This window comes from Marmota marmota, unplaced genomic scaffold (assembly GCF_001458135.2).
Source record: "Marmota marmota marmota unplaced genomic scaffold, marMar, whole genome shotgun sequence".
Classification (NCBI taxonomy): domain Eukaryota; kingdom Metazoa; phylum Chordata; class Mammalia; order Rodentia; family Sciuridae; genus Marmota; species Marmota marmota.
In genome coordinates this window covers 48849894-48868724 of record NW_025999853.1, presented here as the reverse complement: position 1 = coordinate 48868724, position 18831 = coordinate 48849894, and the positions used below count along the sequence as shown (strand labels likewise).

At 47.2% G+C, this 18831-nt stretch overlaps 2 protein-coding genes across 2 annotated transcripts; one reads left to right on the top strand and one right to left on the bottom strand.

Moving 5' to 3' along the window:
- The first annotated feature begins 6804 nt into the window (after positions 1-6804).
- Positions 6805-8905, top strand: Gpr182 (G protein-coupled receptor 182). The gene is made up of 2 exons (XM_015483163.2): positions 6805-6968; positions 7444-8905. The coding sequence occupies exon 2, from the start codon at positions 7460-7462 to the stop codon at positions 8591-8593; it is 1134 nt and encodes a 377-aa protein (XP_015338649.1). The 5' UTR covers positions 6805-6968; positions 7444-7459; the 3' UTR covers positions 8594-8905.
- Positions 8906-12679: 3774 nt separating this feature from the next.
- Positions 12680-18825, bottom strand: Zbtb39 (zinc finger and BTB domain containing 39). The gene has a single exon (XM_015483162.2). It carries the CDS (start codon positions 17193-17195, stop codon positions 15063-15065), a length of 2133 nt encoding a protein of 710 aa, XP_015338648.1. The 5' UTR covers positions 17196-18825; the 3' UTR covers positions 12680-15062.
- Between the last annotated feature and the right edge of the window lie 6 nt (positions 18826-18831).

The window sequence follows — 18831 nt, the reverse complement described above, 5'->3', positions numbered from 1 at the left end:
ACAAGATCGTTGACAGGTAAAGGCCTGAATCGCGTGTTAATTACTCAAACCTGTTCCAAGCCCTAGAGGGCATGTAGCATTCTTCTAAGCCAGGGACAGAAACCCAAACCTAAAAAGAGACACTCCTTCCTGGAGTGTAACTCGGAGTCAAATATCTGGGAGGCACAAGTGGGGTATCACTGGCCCTCTGCATCTCAGAAGAGTCAGAATAGAAAAGGGAAGGGATGAGGGGGTTTTCCTCATGGCAGTGGTACACTATGACTGGATTGGGCTATGATCAGATCCCCCACGCGGGATCTGGCTCCCTTCCAAGGAAAAGAGGCCTGAGAGGAGGTGGTGCATGCTGAGGGTCTAAGGAGACTTTGAGATCCAAGTGCCTGGAACTTTTGTCCACACGCCTTTCCTTCCACTGTGTCAAGCCCTTGAGCTACAGCCCCAGGTAAAGCCCTGAATCCGGAGGTGCTAGCGGAAACCAGAGACCTAACAGTCCATTCTCTAATATTCTTAAACACCTTCCCCTAGGAGTTACATAATGGATCAACAATCACTGTATTTTTCAGAGAAGAATAATAATAGAAATCTAGAAACTCCAGTTTAAGCCCGAAGCAATAGTTTCATTTAAATAAAGAAACATGGCTGGTGGCTTGAGTGTACTTAACACTAGACCTCTGGTGGACTCAGAGACCCCTGAGGGCAGGGACTGACTCCCACCATTTTTTGTTTCTGGCACCTGGTAGTGTCTAGCTCTTCCCAGAGCAGAATGACTGCTGAGGGAGATGACACTGCAAAGTCTGGCCGCACTTTCCATTTCCATCTGTATTTCTTTTCTTTTTAAATATTTTTTAGTTGTAGATGAACACACAGCATCTTTATCTATTTTTATGTGGTGCTGAGGATTGAACCCAGGGCCTCACACATGTGAGGCAAGCGCTTTACCACTGAGCTACAGCCCCAACCCCTCCATCTGTATTTCTTATGTTGTCTTGACAGTATGAGACTTCCTAAGGCCTCTATTCTCTTCATCTTTATAATAAAGAAAGAGAATCAAGATGACTCTGGCAAGTCCTCCCAACTCCAAGTTTGGGGAAGTCTAAGAATCCATATGTCTTTACCAAAATGGTAAAAACTTAGAAAGTCAGAGCCTCAGGAAGCACTGGAGAATTCAAGGGGAACTTCTGTCCAACATACATTAGGTGCTCAACCAGAGTTGGCAGAAACTGAAATAAATCTGGAATCAGCAAAGGACTGTCACCACATCCACGGAGAGGCTGGGGGAGGTGAGGGGTTTGGAGAGTATAGATCTGAGGAAGAGCCACCCAGCTTCTGTGTGAAGCTAGAAGAGAGGTGGGAAATGGAAGGAGGGGGCAAGGCAGAGGCATGCTGAGAGGTTTCTGGGTAATGTCCTGTGGGGAAGGGATCTGGGGTCCTGTCCATCTCTTATCACTCTTTCCAAGCTTCCTCTTCCTTAGAGTGATGTTGCTCACTCCCCTCCTCCACCCTTGAGAACTCACAGAACAGTTGTCCTTCTCATGGAATGGGGTGGGGGGGGAGCTAAAGACAAGTCCCTTTCAAATCCCTCCTCAGACCATCCCATTATAGGTCACAATTCATGAGGGATTCGCCTCCTCCCTCACTCAAGAAATTTCCCAGGATTCCCAGAAGTGGATGCCCAACTCTTTGTCTTCCTAGCTCCTTGCAGGAGAAACTCTTCAAGGGTGATTTTTAACCTTTGAGGACATCACAGACCCCTTTGAGAATCTAAGGAAAGTTCTAAGTCCCCTGAAAATGCACATACAAAACAAAATCTTACATATACAGTACTTTACAGGGAGATCCCATCCAAAGCCAGTGGAGCTAGGAATTCTTGTCAGTTGAAGAAGTTTACTGAACCACTAACAGTGTTGTTACCAAAAGCTCAGTCCTTATCCCCGATGCCAATCCAATAACAAGGACACAGTTTTGAGAAGAAGGAAAAAAGAGATTTTATTGCTTTGCTAGCAAAGAAGAAAAACAGGGGATTTATGTCCTAGAGCCTGTGATTCTCCCCATCAGCAGGAACAAGGGGCTTTTAAAGAGGTAATTCAAAGGCTACCTTTGGAGTGTTCTTCATTGGAGTTGAGATTCACTTGTTAACTTGGGAGATAGTTATTTCTGAGATCTTCTGGTACCATCCCCAAAGTCTGGATTACTTTGTTCTGGGTGTGTACTCAGGGAGAGAAAAATCTGCCTAAAATGGGAAAGAAAGGTCATCCTGTTTCCCCTGAGATTAGGGAGGGGGAGAAATAAGGGAGGAACAGGGAGAGAGAAAGTGAAAGAAACATATCCATTCAAAAAAAAAATAGTGGCAGAGCAGCAAGGGCTATATTCAAAGCATAAAGTGGACCACTATTACAGTGTGGCCTGGGGAACTTATTTAACCTCTCTGCACTTTAGTTTCCTCATCCTATGATAGAATCCACCTCATAAGTGGTCATGAGGATTAAATGAGATAATACGTGTAAAACACCTTAGAACTATGTCTGACAACTGGCAAATATTTAATTAACATTAGTTATTACTATTACTACATCTCTTCTGTGGTAATTCATGGTGGCATTTGGGAGCGGTCTCACCATTCAATGTAAGAAATACAACCCCAGAGAAATAAATAAAAAAGGAAATTGGTATTGACCTAATTCAGATAAAAAGTGATTGGTGGTAGTGAGAATATAGAGAGAGATATTTCAATGTTAATTACACAGAAGGTGACGTCTTCTTCCTTATGCTCAAAAGTGGGAAACGGCATGCTCATGCCAAGCACTTTCCATGTATTTATCCCATGATCTCAGTGACAGGAGCATCATATCCTCACTTTACATATAAAGAAATTGAGATTCAGAAAAGCTAATTGACTATAACCCAAAGTCACACAGCTACTCAGTGGTGATCCCCAAACCTTTTAGGAAGAACTTGACACAGTTTGAAACATATCCTCCATCTTAGAACAAGAGTCCCTCACAGTCACCTCACAGTGACTCAGAAAGGGAGAGGCAGGCTGTCCCTCTGACCTAAACCTCAGACAATCATCATGCAAAGGAAAGGAAATTGTTATCTGGGACTGAAATCCTAAAAAACACCTGGTTCGAAATATGAGGGTGACACCCCAAGGACCCTTCCCTGAAAACTCCTAGGAAAGGCCTAATTGCAAAATCTCCCCCCTCCCTCATTCCCCTATGACTACCTCAGGTTCTGAGTAAAGATGTGTCTCAGTCTCAAGTGGGCCCCACTCTGCAGGTTTGTCCTGAATAAACCTGTGTTAGCGTTGAGCTGCCTGTCCTCTGCCTTTATCTCCTTCACTCTGTTCTTTCCTTACAGTCTCTAACATGTCTCTTGACTAAACAGAGAAAGCCCAGGGCAGGGAACATCCTTCTTTGGGAAACCTGGGGAGTCCCTTTTCCAGGGCTGCTGGCCAAACAGAGTAACTTTCAGCCTAATTTGACTTCTTCACTCAGTGACTTTCTGGAAGGGGACAGGAGTGCCAATTGTCACCAAACTCCTCAGACTTGATCTTCCCACTCTCTACTTGCCCCTGCCACACAGGCCAGGAAACATGGATCTCCTGGGACAGCCTGCCTCTCCCTTTCTCCAGGGCCCAAGCACAAGCCCTTTGCCCTGCCCAGCCCCAGGAAGCTGCCTGCCTTTATCTGTGTCTGTCAATACCTCTTCCCCTACCTTCCTTCCTTTTTCATTGTTGATCCCAATGTCTTGTCTACATTTTTTGGGAAAAAAAAAAAAAAGTGAGCTTGGGGGAGGGGGAAAGAGTAATTTCCAGGAATTGTTTCAGGACTGCTGCTCCTACTGCTTAGAGCAAAGCCTTGTGCCCCCTCCTGCCCAGGTTGGCAAAGAGCCTAGTCTCCTGCCCCTCCCTTTTTCCCTTCCTCCCAGCCTCTCTCTTTTCAGCTGCCCCCCTCCCCCAAAAAAATACCTTCACATGAAAACTGTAGAGCTCTCACTTATTTCTTCCTGAGGGAACAGCTTTCCCTCTTAGCCTCTGCTCAAAGGAACCACCATGACTTCCTCTTGTTGGGCATAGGAAAAGACTGGGAGCAGGTGGAGGTGAGGCTGCAGAGGTGCATCTTCATATGCCAGGAAGATTTGAAAACCTAAGTGACAAGAGCCACTAAAATGCAGTCTTGAAAGGAATGGAAATGGCCATAGGCACAGTCCACTTGGAGAACAAGGGCTTCCCTGGAGGGATTTTAGTCTAGCAGAAGCTCCGTCTGCATGGCTCAAAGACATGAAGATGGAAGTGAAAATTTTCAGAAGCTTCCTTATTGAAAAAAGGCTACCAATGGGATAGAAATTAAGAAGAGGGCTGAGGTTGTGGCTCAACGGTAGAGCACTCGCCTAGCAAGTGTGAGGCCCTGGGTTCAATCCTCAGCACCACATAAAAATAAATAAATAAAACAAAGGTATTGTGTCCAACTAAAAAATAAATATTAAAAAAGGAGAGAGAAAGATAATATGTGGAAATGTCTGAAAAATTAAAGTAAACCATAGCTATGACAGATTTCTTGATCCAGAAGTGGTCTAATAAATAGAGAGGACTCAAGAAAATCTCAAAGCAAAAAACGATCCCCTCCATGGAAAAGGATGGGGTGATAATGGCATAGCAATGTGAAAGCACTTGATGCCACTGAACTGTGCACCTACAAGTTGCTTATAGTGTAAATGTTAATATTAAAGATATACACATATATACAAACAATAAAAAATCAAGTAGCAAACTTAACAAAATCCCCTCCTTGAGTAGATAAAATATTGTATGTATATATAGTAGAATATAGCTCAGCACAGAAGGGAATGAGGCAGACACAGGTTATATTGAGAATGAACCTTGAAAATATTATGCTAAGTGAAAAACACCAGATACAAAATGTCACCTGCTGTATGAGTCCATGTGTAGTATATATCCACACTAGATAAATCCATAGAGGTGGAGAGCAGGCTGGGGTCTGCATGTTTTCTTGGCCATGCTTGAGAATGCCCCCTCTGTACCAGCCTTGGGATCTATGGAAAGGAAGGATGTCACCAAGTTCTGTGTATATAGGAAGCACCACAAGGGCATTGCTCTTGTGCCCGGGATTTCTCCAAGCTGCATAGATACATCAAGGACATTGTGAAGGACTACCAGTTTAAGAAACAGAAGATGCTATTCATCACAACCAAGGGCATCCACATGGGTTAATTCATGTCCTGCATCAAAAAGGCCCAGCTCAACACTGCCAATGTTCCTGCCAGGGACCCCAAACCTGAGGGGACCATCATGTGCTACCTGGAAAAGCCTGAGGATCACAGCTAGCTGGCCTGAGCCTCTGGAACAGTACCAATTATTTACCACAACCTGGAGACCAAGATGCCAAGCATGAAGTTTCCCTTTGGCTCTATGAGGGTCATCTCCCGTGCCATAGGTGGCCAAAATGACAAACCCATCCTGCAGGCTAATGAGCTTACCACAAGTAATAAGGCAAAGAAGAACTGCTGGCTACCCATGTAGGATATGACCATGACCCTATGGACCATCCCTTCTGAGGTGGTAACCAGTACATGGGAAAACCCTCTTCTGTCCACAGAGAAGTCCCTGCTGGCCACAAAGTTGGTCTTGCTGCCAGACCAGTGTCTCCGTGGAACCAAGACCATGAAGGAGGAGAACAAGGAATAGTGGGTGACTGCTTAGTGGGTACAGGGTTTTTAATTTGGGGTGATGGAAATGTTGAGGACCTAAATTGAAATGGAAGTTGCACAATGTGAATGTACCAAATGCCACTGAATTGTACATTTTAAAATGACTAATTTTATGAGAATTTTACCTTTATCTCTTTAATCCCTTCCAGCCAACATACCCTTGACCCTACATCCTACAAAACAAGGGCCCAGGTTCAGGTGGCTCTACCATATACACAATGAGATAGGCAACTCTCTTGGCCCTACAGAGGATGGAGAAGCCCATTTCCCGCCCCATAGAAGTACATCCTGGGTCTCTGGAAATGGCTAAGGTGAGAGTGCTCTGAGAGGAAGGCAGGTCTGCTGACACAGGATCTCACCAACACAAGCCCCTTACTCTATAGCTTTCAGGGAAGGAGAAGGGAAGTCTGGTCCCTCCCTCATACCCCTTTGCCCACCTTGCCCCAGTCACACACTGTGCCCTTCCCTTTCCTTCCCGTGGTGAAGTGTGGAGTCTTGGAGAAGACTATGCCCTTCTCCTCCCTCCCCATCCTTGAGTCTCCACTCCACGTTCAGACTTTTCTCTCCCCAGATTCTCACTTCAGATCACAGAATGAAGACAGGGAACTGGAAACCCTTGTGGGTGGAGTTGGGGTGGGTACAGGGAGACTGGGGGGGGGGGGGGTGAACTCGTAGGGACACCAGAGCCATTAAAAGCCTGACTGATTTTCAGATTTGTTTTAGCCCCCACCCCCACCCCACAGTTCTGCTCTAGTAGAAATCAAGACAGACGGGAAAAGTGGGACTCTAAGCCAGCTCAGAGAGGAAAATAATCTTTTTTTGTGTGCCCTGCCCTGAGCCCTTTATTTTGGTGGCTCATTTAATTCTCACATCATCCCTCTTAGTAGGTACTGTTGTTTCCATTTTGCAGAGAAGAATTGAAGCTTATAGAAGTCAATTCATAGAGCTAGTAAGTGAAGCAGCTGGATTTTAATGCTTGCATCCTGACCTCCCTACTTGCTTTTTGCTGGGACGTCCCCTCTAACTGGATTGGGGGAATGCAGGAAAAACCCCAGCCCTCTCCCACAGAGCTTTAGCCAGTGACAGCTATTTCCCGGATGAAGGGCAGCCCTGAAGCCAGTAGCAAAGGGCGTCCCTGAAGCCAGCAGCCCCACAGCCAGGGTCCCTTCAGTCTCCTTGCAACTCCCTAACAGCCCAGACCTGCAAGACCTCCAGGACTAGAGGTGCATACACGGGAAATCCAGGTGAGTGTTGTCCCCTCCCAGGGAAGATGGAAAGCCAGGGCTTGAAGACAGATTTCCCAGGGGTAAATCAGAGGGGAGGGGTGTTGTGTGTGCACACATGCGTGTCCTCTCACACCTAATGCCTGAATGGCTAGACAGTGTGGAACCCTTAGTGAAGACGCACGACAAAGTGGAGAGAAGTGGAGGTTGGAGACGCTCTAGGGCTGGAGGTGGGATGGGACTGGCTGGGGCTGGGAAGAAACCTTGTTGGGCAAACCATCCTGGTCTCTACTATCCCTGAAATCCCTTAGCAAAATGTCTGTGCTCTTGGGCCAAAGCTGGCAACTCAAGGTTTGAATGCTAAATACCCCTTTCTTATTCCTTCTGTCCCAGAATCTTTCCCCAAGGGCCCCCAGCCCCTATGCCTTCTACCTGGGAGGCACAAGGCTGCTTTCAAGATTTCCTTTCTCTTCCCACCCTCTCTTCTTCCCAACAGGTGCTTGCAGGTCCTCATGTCAGTCAGACCCAGCTCGGGGCCAGGCCCCTCTGAAGGGCCCACCGCAGCGCCTGACAGTGAAGAGTTCCACAATTGGGAGGAATTGCTCTACTTCTTCAACCACACTTTGTCCGAGTGCCACCTGGAGCTCAGTGAGGACACCAAGAGAGTGGTCCTCTTTGTCCTCTACCTGGCCATCTTTGTGGTTGGGCTGGTGGAGAACCTCCTGGTGGTATGTGTCAACTGGCGTCGCTCAGGCCGGGCTGGGCTGCTGAACCTCTATATCCTCAACATGGCCATCGCGGACTTGGGCATCATCCTGTCCCTGCCTGTTTGGATGCTGGAGGTCATGCTGGACTACACCTGGCTCTGGGGAGACTTCTCCTGCCGCTTCACTCATTACTTCTACCTTGCTAACATGTACAGCAGCATCTTCTTCCTGGTGTGCCTCAGTGTTGACCGCTACATCACCTTCACCAATGCCTCTTCCTCCTGGCAGCATCGCCAGCACCGAGTGCGGCGGGCTATATGTGCAGGCGTCTGGGTCCTCTCAGCCATCATCCCACTGCCCGAGGTGGTCCACATTCAATTGGTGGAGGGGTCAGAGCCCATGTGCCTCTTTGTGGCACCTTTTGAAACATATAGCACATGGGCCCTGGTGGTGGCCCTGTCTACCACTGTCCTGGGCTTCCTGCTGCCCTTCCCTCTCATTGCAGTCTTCAACGTGCTGACAGCCTGCCGACTTCGGAGCCAGGGACAGCCCCAGGGCCGGCGGCACTGCCTCCTGGTGTGTGCCTACATAGCTGTTTTTGTCATCTGCTGGCTGCCCTACCATGTGACTCTGCTGCTGCTCACTCTGCATGGGAGCCACATATCCGTCCACTGCTACCTGGCCCACCTGCTCTATTTCTTCTATGACATCATTGACTGCTTCTCCATGTTGCACTGTGTTGCCAACCCCATCCTCTACAACTTTTTCAGTCCAAGCTTCCGGGACCGGCTGCTGAGTGCTGTTGTCCACTACCTTCCAAAGGACCAGGCCAGGGCAGGTGCACGGGCTTCCTCTTCTTCCTCTTCCACTCAGCACTCCATCATCATCACCAAGGAGGGCAGCCTGCCCACTGCAGCTGCCTCCCCCAGTCCCACCTAAGCCTGAACTTCCAGCCGCCCTCTGCTTCCAAATTTCTCATCTCTGTTTCGCAATCCCATAGGCAGCTGAGGTAGATTCCAGGCTCTTCCAGGAGTCGAGTAGAAGGCTGAAGAGGGAGGTGAGACATTTGGAGGGAGGGGGGAGGGAAAGCATCAGAATACTCATGGTATATCTGAAATATGGGAGAGGGAGAAGGGATGGGGAGGAATAGAGAACAGGTCCTTCCTTGGTGTTGTATTATTTGTTTTGGCCCTTGTGTCTAAGGGAGCAATGCAGAAAAAAAAAAAAAAAGTGAAATAAATAATAGAGATAGCCATGGTCTGGATCTCTGAGAACTCTGCACTTCCAGCTGGGCTTGGGAAGGAAGCTGAGGCTAAGGGGATGCCCTGCATAGGAAACTAGACACATGCATTTCATAAATCATCCTAGCTAGAAAGAATGAGCTCCACAGGAACTTCACAAAACTTTCCTTTTGTTTGTGTGCTTGTTGATCTTCCAGCTCACTATGCAGGTTGTGGGGACATGAGGCCAGAGGTCAAGGAATCAGGAGGCCTCAGCAGGACATTCCCTATCTGTGCATGTCAGTGCAATGATAAGTGGAGGGGGATGGGGTCTACAGGGGTGGGGCTTGGGTCTGAGACAGGCACCCTGCAGCTGGGTCAGCAGGATAGTCTCTCCACCCTCCACCATCCAGGAAACAGAGTTCCATTTCCTTACTGATACCCTCCCCTCCCCTCCCCCTTGTCCATCCTGCTCCTCCTCCCCGAAAGCAGAGGCACTGTTCCAGAGTCAGTGCTCCTTGTAGCTTTTGATTTTGGACAATCTATCTTTCATGGAGACACAGAGCTACCAAAAATCCCACCACCATCCCCATCTCTTGCTTTCTCTCCAATTAATAGGAAAATATCCAGAGACATTCATTCTGAAGCAAACATGGTGACAGTTAGCAGCAGGTGCTGACAGTTGCTCCATCCCTCAGCCTTTGCCCCCCTACAGGGATGGGAAAGGCCAAAGTGGAAATTTCCCAGTTCTGTGACAGAGTAGAGCTCTAGCACAAAGTCAGTTCTCCCTGGCCAAGTCTTTTCATAATTTTCCTGCCTGACAATTTACACTTATTAACACTTGTTGTATAGATGGGGAAAGAAGTCCTCTTGTTAACAAGTAGGTCTTCTGGAAAAGGCTCACTATCAGTTTGGGAAACTAGGCCCAGGAACTTCAAGAACACTGACGTAAAAGTCTAAGAACAGGCTCTGGTTTCCGCCTTTCAATCACGAGTCACATCTTTGGCCTCTCAATCCTGCGTGGAGAGCTAGGGAGCTATGGATACAATTGCTGATCTTCTGTTTCCTCTGTTCTGCTCCAGAGCTCACTGTGCCAGGAATGTTTAACTTGGATTAACTACCCATTACCTGGAGGCCAAATACTCTACTTTTGGAAATCTCAACTCATATTCAGCAGATGCATTAAACATATGCTGCAATGGCGGATTGCAGCCCAGGTCTGTCAGGTGCACAGAGGGAAACCTGTATCTGCCATTCCCTGATCACTTGGCCCAAACTGGAGAGGATCTTAAGCTACACATAGAGAGAAGACTTTCTGAACAAGGTTTCTGGGTTGTTCTTGGGGATGCGATAAGGGCTTAACCTAACAATGCAGAAATGGCAATATAAAGACTTTCTTCCCTTATCCCCACTTAGAAAGCAAGCCAAGATCTGATGACCTTATCACTAACTGCTTTGTCTTGGGCTCCAGGACCTTTCTGAAGGAAATCCAATTTTACATGTGTCACATCCCAAGTCACCACAGAGGCCACTTCCCCCAAACTTGTTATCACCCTGGCAGTAGGAATACTTCCTTAGAATCTTTTCACCCATTGAAGGGAAGGCTAGGAACTGACTATGCTGACTGTGACAAGACTGTTGTGCTCAGCAAACATTTACTGAGCAACAATGACAGTTGAGCCTGGGCCATGTGCTCTGGGACCAACAGTACCACATCACTCCCTACCTGCTAGGGGTCTGTTTCTTCTGTGTTAACTTATTTGCATCAACCTCAACAAATTATGCCAAACCTTTCCCTCCTCCCTATTCAAATCTTCCTTCTCCCTCCCACTTTCCATCTGCCTCTCTCCACTCAAAGACATACTGCTTCACCAAGAAATAAGTGGCCATGGTAAGACAATTTACAACTGAATCACTTACTTAGTAAGGTTAGTCCAACTAGACATCCATAGTCTCACTGCTCTCTCTCAGTTTGACAGAAGAGGCCCTCAGGGACGTCCCCCTGAAGAGGTTGAGTTTTTGACTTAAGTTCCCACTCAAAACTGGTCAACAAGCTAATCCTGGGGAATTCCAACTACAGGAAAGGAAAATGTGCTACCTGAAAGAATTCTGGTGTGTACTGAGCCAACATGTGTTACTGAAAAAGTGATGAGCTCAGATATTCTGAACTCAAGGTATGAGCATGTTTGTAGTACACAGGAAGCAAACTCTCATTTTAAATTTCTTCTTTTTATTATTCTAAATAAAAACCACACTTTGTGCTGAACAATGGAATATAAAAGAATCAGATGTACAACGATTTTAAACATCTACTATTTGGGAAAAAAAGTTTACAAAATATACAAAACTTTACAGCAATAGATAGTAAACACTTAAATATTAGGAGGTCAGTACTTATTAATTTAATGGAAGGAGTTAGATGTCAACAACTTTTTTCCGTTTCTTAAGAGACTTTAGCTATTAGAGATGGAGGGAATTGGAAGGGTTGGACAGGGGAGGGTGTTAAAGAAACATCAAAATCAAATATTTCATTTTAATTCAGATGTTAAGTTTATGATGCATAATCACACTGAAACTAATGCTATGCACCCTGCTTCCTGTCTCATTTGGTACAGGATTTAGGGAAAAGGACATGTGGGGACTCCCAGATGGGCACAGACTGCTCCACACAGTCCACTCCCATGCCAAAAAATTCAGTGTCTGTCTACAAAGGGATTTAATTTCACTTTCAAAGTTGAGTGGTCTGGGGAAAAAGAGCACAGCAGGAGGCCAGAAAGAGGGGGGCAGGAATAATCAGTAGCAAAAGCCTGACTGGGAAAAAAGGCATTGAAGCCAAAGATTTGTCCTGGAGATAAAGGGGTGCTAATAGAGGAGAAAATAAGTGAAAAAGAATTTTTACCCATTTCTTAGTTTTTAGGGGTTGTTTGGGCCCAACACCCACCTTACCTCCTTTTTTTCCAACTAGCCGTGAACTAAAGGGACTCCCTGGAGTCTTAAAATTGAGGACCAAATACTGTTCAGCAGAGCTCCCAGTGGATGCTGTGGCATCAATGAGCCATCAAGTCACTGGATGCCAGGGTACTGATCCCCTGTTCTGGCCACAAGCAGACTCCACAGTTCATCCCAGCATGCCATACAAGGATTGCTGTTTCCCTGGAGGAAACAAATCAGCAATGGCCTCAGATTTGGTTTAATGCTGTACAACTGCCATCTTGAAATTCCTAACAATTTGTGAACCAGAGGGCTTTGCAAATTATGTAGCTGGTCCTGAGTACAGATCAAGAAAAAGGGAAAACAGGTAAAGAGAGAACATTCAAGGGTCAAATAGAATTTCAGAGCATTACAGAAGGGACAGTGCTAAACTGGGTTCCTGGAGAGAGGGGGCAACACAATCAAATGAGCATTAGGTTGAAAAATAAAAAAGGCAAAATAAAATGAATCCCTTTCACTGGGTAGGTATCTTACAGTGCCCTTTGTCACAATATAGTGTTTCAAGTAAAACTCAGAAAAGGGTGAGCTAGAGGCAGAGGAAGCACAGAAGGGGACTTCAGTGTGACTTCACACAGAAGGGGAGTTCAATGTGAATACAGGGGACACCCAGCAGGGTAGGGTTTGGTCAATGAGACTCATGATCTACTGATCCTGTTGCTACATATCTGACTGGGACCAACTGGGCCTCCCTGATCAACCATTTAGCCTTAGGGGCATCAGAGGGTGCAGTTTTTTTGTTTAGTGTTTCAAGGGCAAAGTTTCAAGGATCTGTTTTTTGGTTCATTGGCAAAAAAGGAAAACTTCACAGTTTCAGGTTAAGTATACAGACCACCCAGCATCCACCATGCCTGTTTTTTTTTTTTTTTTTTTAAAGGATTTCTCCAGCATGTTTATCTACTTTTAGCTATCTGACCTGTAAGTACTATTTCTCTCAAACTGACCCCTCAAAACTCAGTCCTCACCAACAGTCTGGGAGTAACCATCATGCTTGAAAAGCTTGGCAGATGATTGACTGTGGCCTATTACGTGTCCCCTTCTCAAATTCCTAATGGTCAGCATAAGAAAGTGAGAAGACAGTCAGGAATGAAGTCTCAGAACTTCTCTCCTGAGAATGTCCCAAGTTGGGTTTAGATGGTAAAATGTCCCAAGTTGGGTTTAAAGGTGAGCCTTTAACTGGACAGTGTGCCTTGAAGTGGCACATAAAAGTCTCCTGTCATCTAGTGAAGGACTGGAGATTCCTGTGCTCCATTCTGAGGCTTCCTCAATTCCAAGCCAGGGAGAGAGGCAGCAGGCCTATTAGAGACAGAGCTTTGGTTTGGCCATGTTTCTTAATACAAACAAAGACAGGAGGGTCTCTATGTTTAGAAAGGATAAGAAACTGTAAAAAGGTCCTTCCTGTGACTTGATCCTCTCAACTCAATCCCCAATCTACACCATCTCAGGATGGAAGGGGAATGAAAAGTCTGGAAATTTAACTGGCCCAAACTTTCTAGAACTTACCTAAAGGGCTCTGTGTATTTATTCTGCTACAGACATGTGGAGACAAGAAAACTGACTTGTTTAAAAGGCTTGGACACATTCTCCCTGATTATACTCCTATTCCCCAAATCTCTGACCAGGACTATTCCCTGGAATATGGCTACTTGCTGGGGAGAAACTCATTTTCCTGAACTCTCTTATCCAAAAGAGATGCTGGGTAATATGCATACAAAAACAAAAAATAAATAAATATTAACATCCAAAAAGGCTTTGTGAGTTAATTAGCTTGCTTGTGAAACAACCCGGGTGTTGCTAAGTCCCACCAGGGGCAGTGTCAGGCGAGGCCAGGAACTCCCAGAGCTCGCCTAAACAGGGTGAGGTAGTATGAGCTACTGAGGTGCCACCTCGTTGAGTATGCAAGACTGAGGGCCCTCTCCCTCCAGCCTTCTTTGGGCAAGACCCCTTCAAAGACCAACTAAAAATGAAGCCAAACAGCTACATGGACTGGGTAACCCAGGAGGGCCTGAACCAGCTCCACCCAACAGCGCCCCCTGAAGGTGATGCAAAAACAGATCAAGATCAATTCCAGCAGGTCAAAGGTGAGCTGCCAAAGCTCCAGCACTGTTAGAACAGAAGTAAACAACAGGTTACCCGACTGGGACAGTCAGAATGCACACCCTGCTACATACCACCAGTTACTCAGGTCCCTTTAATCCTGAAGGGATCACAATATACCACCACTGCACACCTCCTGGGTCTTCCCATCTATCCTATAGGCCAAACCCTTCTGGGTGGGAAACCGATGTAAATTAAGGCAAGGTTGCTGCTGTCAGACCTCCCTCTCCTCTCCACCAGGAAACTCAAGGTCACTAGAGGCTACCAGAATAACAGATGATTATATTCCCTTACTCTCTGCTCCACAGGGAAGGCCTGACATCTCGGCCATCATTCCATGTTGTGCTTCTTTGGAAATGAGGAGAAAAGAGAAGCCTCCTCTCCTGTCCATCCAGGTTGCCACTGCTAACAGCACTACAGGACACCCCTTCTGCTGGCAAAGAGTCATCCCAAAGCTTTCCAACATAAATAGAAAGCTTTGTCCCCATTTTGGATCTAGTTGTCAAAAGATTTTCACTGTCCAGTCAGCAGATTAGAGCTATGGAGCAGGCAGGTACCTCCATCTCTGACAACTTTCCCCTGCTAAGGGCTAGCCCTGGAACCTGAGGTGAGCAGCCCCCCTGCTAACCAGTCCCTTCCAAATGACCACATTCCCCAAATCTTTCTCATAGCTGGTCATCCCAGTTGGAGGTCTGGCTATAATAACCACAGTAAAAACCTCTCTCCACATCCTCTCCAGTGAGGCTGTTGGTTGGATTCTTAGCAGCATGAAACCTAACAGTAAACTAAAACTAGACAGGCTGGGGAAAGGGATCTAGCTGCCATAAATGCTTGACTAGATCCCAAAACCAGCCTCAAAAGAATCAAAAACAGCCCTGTGTGGGCAAGAACAGGTATGGAGGTAAATGCAATAGGGCCATTGCTTCTCAAAAACAGTCACAGCTTATGTGCTATTTCTTTTTTTTTCTCCTTTAAACACAACACAGAATAGAATTCCTAGCAAGGCAAAACTGTAGCACCCACTGAGGAGGGACCAACAGCCATTAGAAAATCACTACCCTGGCTGCCACCTGGAAGCTCCCCACTGGCTCTACTGGGACCAGTCAGCTATCTGGGGTCTTTTCGGCCTCTTTGGAATGGATAATGTACATGAAGGTTTGCTCGATGGTGAAGTCAGGTGGCAGGCTGCCTTTGTGCACACCAACATGTTTGCTCATGAGGTTAAGGGTAGAACTGTAGTGGCCACACACAGTGCAGCGGTACATGAGTGCCCCCGAGTGTGTCTTGAGGTGGCATTTGATGGTCGAACGGCCTCGGAAGAACTTGTGGCACACCTTACACTGGTATGGCTTCTCGCCTGTGTGGATCCGACGGTGGTAGTTGAACTCACTTGTATGGGCAAACCTTTTGCCACAGACCTTGCAGCTGTACTTGCTATTCCCAGGTTGGCCCTGCAGAGCCAGATCCTCACTCAGGAACTCCTCTGCTGGCAGCTTCCGTTTCTGGAGGGCTGAGTGCTGTAGCCCCAAGCCAGGCCTTATGTCAAGGCTGCTGTTGCACTTGTGCTGGCTGACATGGTAGCGATAGGCAGCCTCAGACCTGAAGCTCTGGCTGCATAAATGGCAGCGGAAAAGGGCATCTTCTAGGCTTTGGTGCACAGCCATGTGCTTCTCTAGGAGGTGCCAGTCCACAAAGCTGCTGGCACAGACAGAGCAGGAGAAGACCGAAATGCCCAAATGGGAGAGTGTGTGCCACATGAGGCTGCAAAGATTGAGGTGGCGCTGGTCACAGACACTGCAGACCTGTCCCTTCAAGTTCAGATGGTCGAGGATATGTCCTCGGACCACATGGAAATCTTTGGCCAATACTTTCCCACAGGCAGCACATTTCAAATCTGGTGAGGCTGTCCCTGAAAAGAGACCCAGCTTCCCAGGCAGGGGCTCATTGGGATGAACAATGATGTTGTTCTCAAATATTCCATCCCGTCGGTGAAGAGTTAGCTGCCACTGGGTGAAGAACTTTGTTTCACACATGTCACAAGAGAAGAGGAAAATACCAATGTGGGACAGGACGTGGGTCACCCGAGAGTTTCGGTCCTGGAAGTGGGTCTCACAGACCTTGCAGTTACCTGTCAGCAGGTCCACATGGTCCCGAGCATGTTGCCGGATCAGCTGAATGTTGGGCTCTAGAACTTTCTTGCACACCTGGCAGGGCATAGCTTTATTCTCTCGGTTGTCATTCTCTCCAAAAAGTTCATCCTCACTGTCATCACTCAGTTCGATCACCTCCTCAGCTGTCCCAATCTCCTCAGCAGTGTCTTCAAACTGCAAGTCATCATCTCCCAGGTCCTCTAGCTGGAGCTCATCCATCTGCCCAAAGCCTGGATCTTTGGAGTGTTCACTATTGCTCATACAGGAGTTGGTCCCAGTGGTAATGTCTATTGCATTGTCAGGGGTGAAGAAGCTGTTTTTACTGAAATCTCCATTGCTTTGAACTTTGTATGGCTGGCAAGAGCTCGTGTTAGTCTGGATACCTGTGCTAACAGTGCCTAGGACTGGCTGGGTCACGATACTAGAAACAGATGTGAAAGGAGTAGAGACATCATGGTCTTCTGTCTTTGGTGGCAATGATGGTTGCGGCAGAGGCAAGCCATGATTAGCATCACTAGCAACATTTCTTTCTTCCTCTTTATAGCTTCCTCCCACATCACTGGACAACACATAGTTTCTATCAGGACCAAAGTGCTCCCCACCACCCCGGAGTTCTCCAAGGGAATGGGCAGGATCTGCTGAGGGACAACTCAGGGTGCTGGACTGGTTGTCACTGGTACTAGTCAGAGGCTTTGTCACAGCAGTGCTCTCGAGGTCAGGAAAGGTGGAATGACAGGCCTGGAGGAGGTCTTCCATGCCCAGACGCTCAGCCACCTCATAGATAACACCAACGTTAATCAGGTCTGTGAAGAGCTCTGATGTATAGACAAAGCTCAGAATCTTCTCAAAGTTGGCAGGAGTAATGAAGTCTACCACATAGGTCCTGGCAGCATCAAGTCCAGTATTCAGGAAGAGGTTCTGGAAGTAGCCAGCTGCACAGGCCAGTACGGCCTTGTGGGCCGGGAAGGAGCGGCTCCCCACCACAATGGTGACATCGCACATGGTCTCTGAGAGCCGACACTTGTTGAGTTCCTTCAGCAGGTTATTAGAGTGGTTGGTGCTTTGCAGTTTGATCCTCATGCCCATCTTAGCAGCTCCTAGGAAGTTGCCTCCTTATCAGCACAGTTAATCTGTAGACAGGAAGAAAAAAAGATGGATGGCCAAACACATCCCTGCATGAGAGGGGGCTCTGCAGGAGAAAATCCCATCATATTTTTTAAAAATATTTTTTAGTTGTCAATGGACCTTTATTTTATTTATTTATATGTGGTGCTGAGAACTGAACCCAGTACCTCACACAGGCTAGGCAAGCGCGGTACCATTGAGCCACCACCCCAGCCCCAAAATACCACCATATTGAATGCACCTAAGTCCCAAGGAAGAGGATAAATGGACATGGACAGCTGTTCTATTCTTCTGGGGGCAAGGACAGCAAAATGGTAAGACAATGACCTGTCCCCCTGCATAAACACCCAAACACAGAATCATGATAATAAAACCTAAATCAGAAAAAAAGCTGATTCACTCCATCTTAAAAGTCAGAGAGGTTGTAGGCCTCAAGTTAGTGCCTTACAGCTAGACAGAAGGCATTCCTTTGAACATAATCTTATATTTCATTACCACAGCAACTAGCTCAAAGTTTTCTCACATTAATTTCCTCTTAAATACACTGTGCTATCTCAGTAATTCTATTTCCTCTTGATGCTAAATGCCAAGCATATACTTAAATATAATTATCAAAGCTCCATTAGCTGCTGAGGAAGAGATAAGGGTGTTCTCTTCTGTCATTTCCGTGTTCTTTCAGACTCTATATCCGTCTCACACTCATGAATTCCCATCTTTCACTACCTACACTACATGCCTACTCTCTAGCCCTATAACCCAGAGTTATTACAGATGCTGGTCTACCACATTCTCTGTACTTATTCTGTGGATGAAGTTTAAATACTAAACCAAAGAGGAAAGCGAATTAGAACACAACTGTGGTAAATATTACTTCCATACGTTTCATTTCTTTTTACCAACATTTACCAGGTTTATGCTTATGTTGACACTATACTAACAAATTTACTCAATGCCTTTAAGAGAGGCATCTAATTACGTAGGTAAGACTCCTGCAGGCTAGTTCAATATCACTTTTTCCCTTTTCAGCTCCTGCACACCTAAGTTGCATGCTTGTTCAGTCTCAAGACTCGCCCTGCGCAGTAAAACCCCTTTCTCCATTTCACAGATTCCACCAATAACTCCCAACTTTTTCCGGGCCCAGCAAGCTTCTGAGTATTGTTGGGTACCAGCCACGCATCTCTCAGGCCTTGGCGGCCACTCATCCACGGTGGACAGGTCAGGGCACTGGGCAGCCTGAGCCGAGACCAGAGTGGGAGATTCGGAACTTCAGGGGAGGACGCCCCAACAAACGGTGGCACCGCGGTCTCCCCCACGGACGATAGAATCCGCGCGGGCAGGGCATTGGACTGGACAGGGGCACTCCACCTGAAGGACCCCGAGCGCCAGCGTCCCCCCACAAACAGCGCGGGGTCCACCCCGGCGACCCTGAGTGGGAGGCGGGGTGGGCGCGGAGCCGAAAGGGGCCACAGAACGGCTGCCGGGCCGGCGCGGAGGCGCGCGGCGGAAGGATGGGGCCGGCCAGGAGAGCGGGCAAGAGGAGCCCAAGGAGAGCGACAGAAAGGCAGGGCCGGGGTCGGGCTCGGCCAGGCGCAGCCCT

Bases quoted from the DNA above. Each gene is read 5' to 3' on its own strand.
- Zbtb39 (XM_015483162.2), bottom strand. From the start codon at position 17,195: ATGGGCATGAGGATCAAACTGCAAAGCACCAACCACTCTAATAACCTG.
- Gpr182 (XM_015483163.2), top strand. From the start codon at position 7,460: ATGTCAGTCAGACCCAGCTCGGGGCCAGGCCCCTCTGAAGGGCCCACC.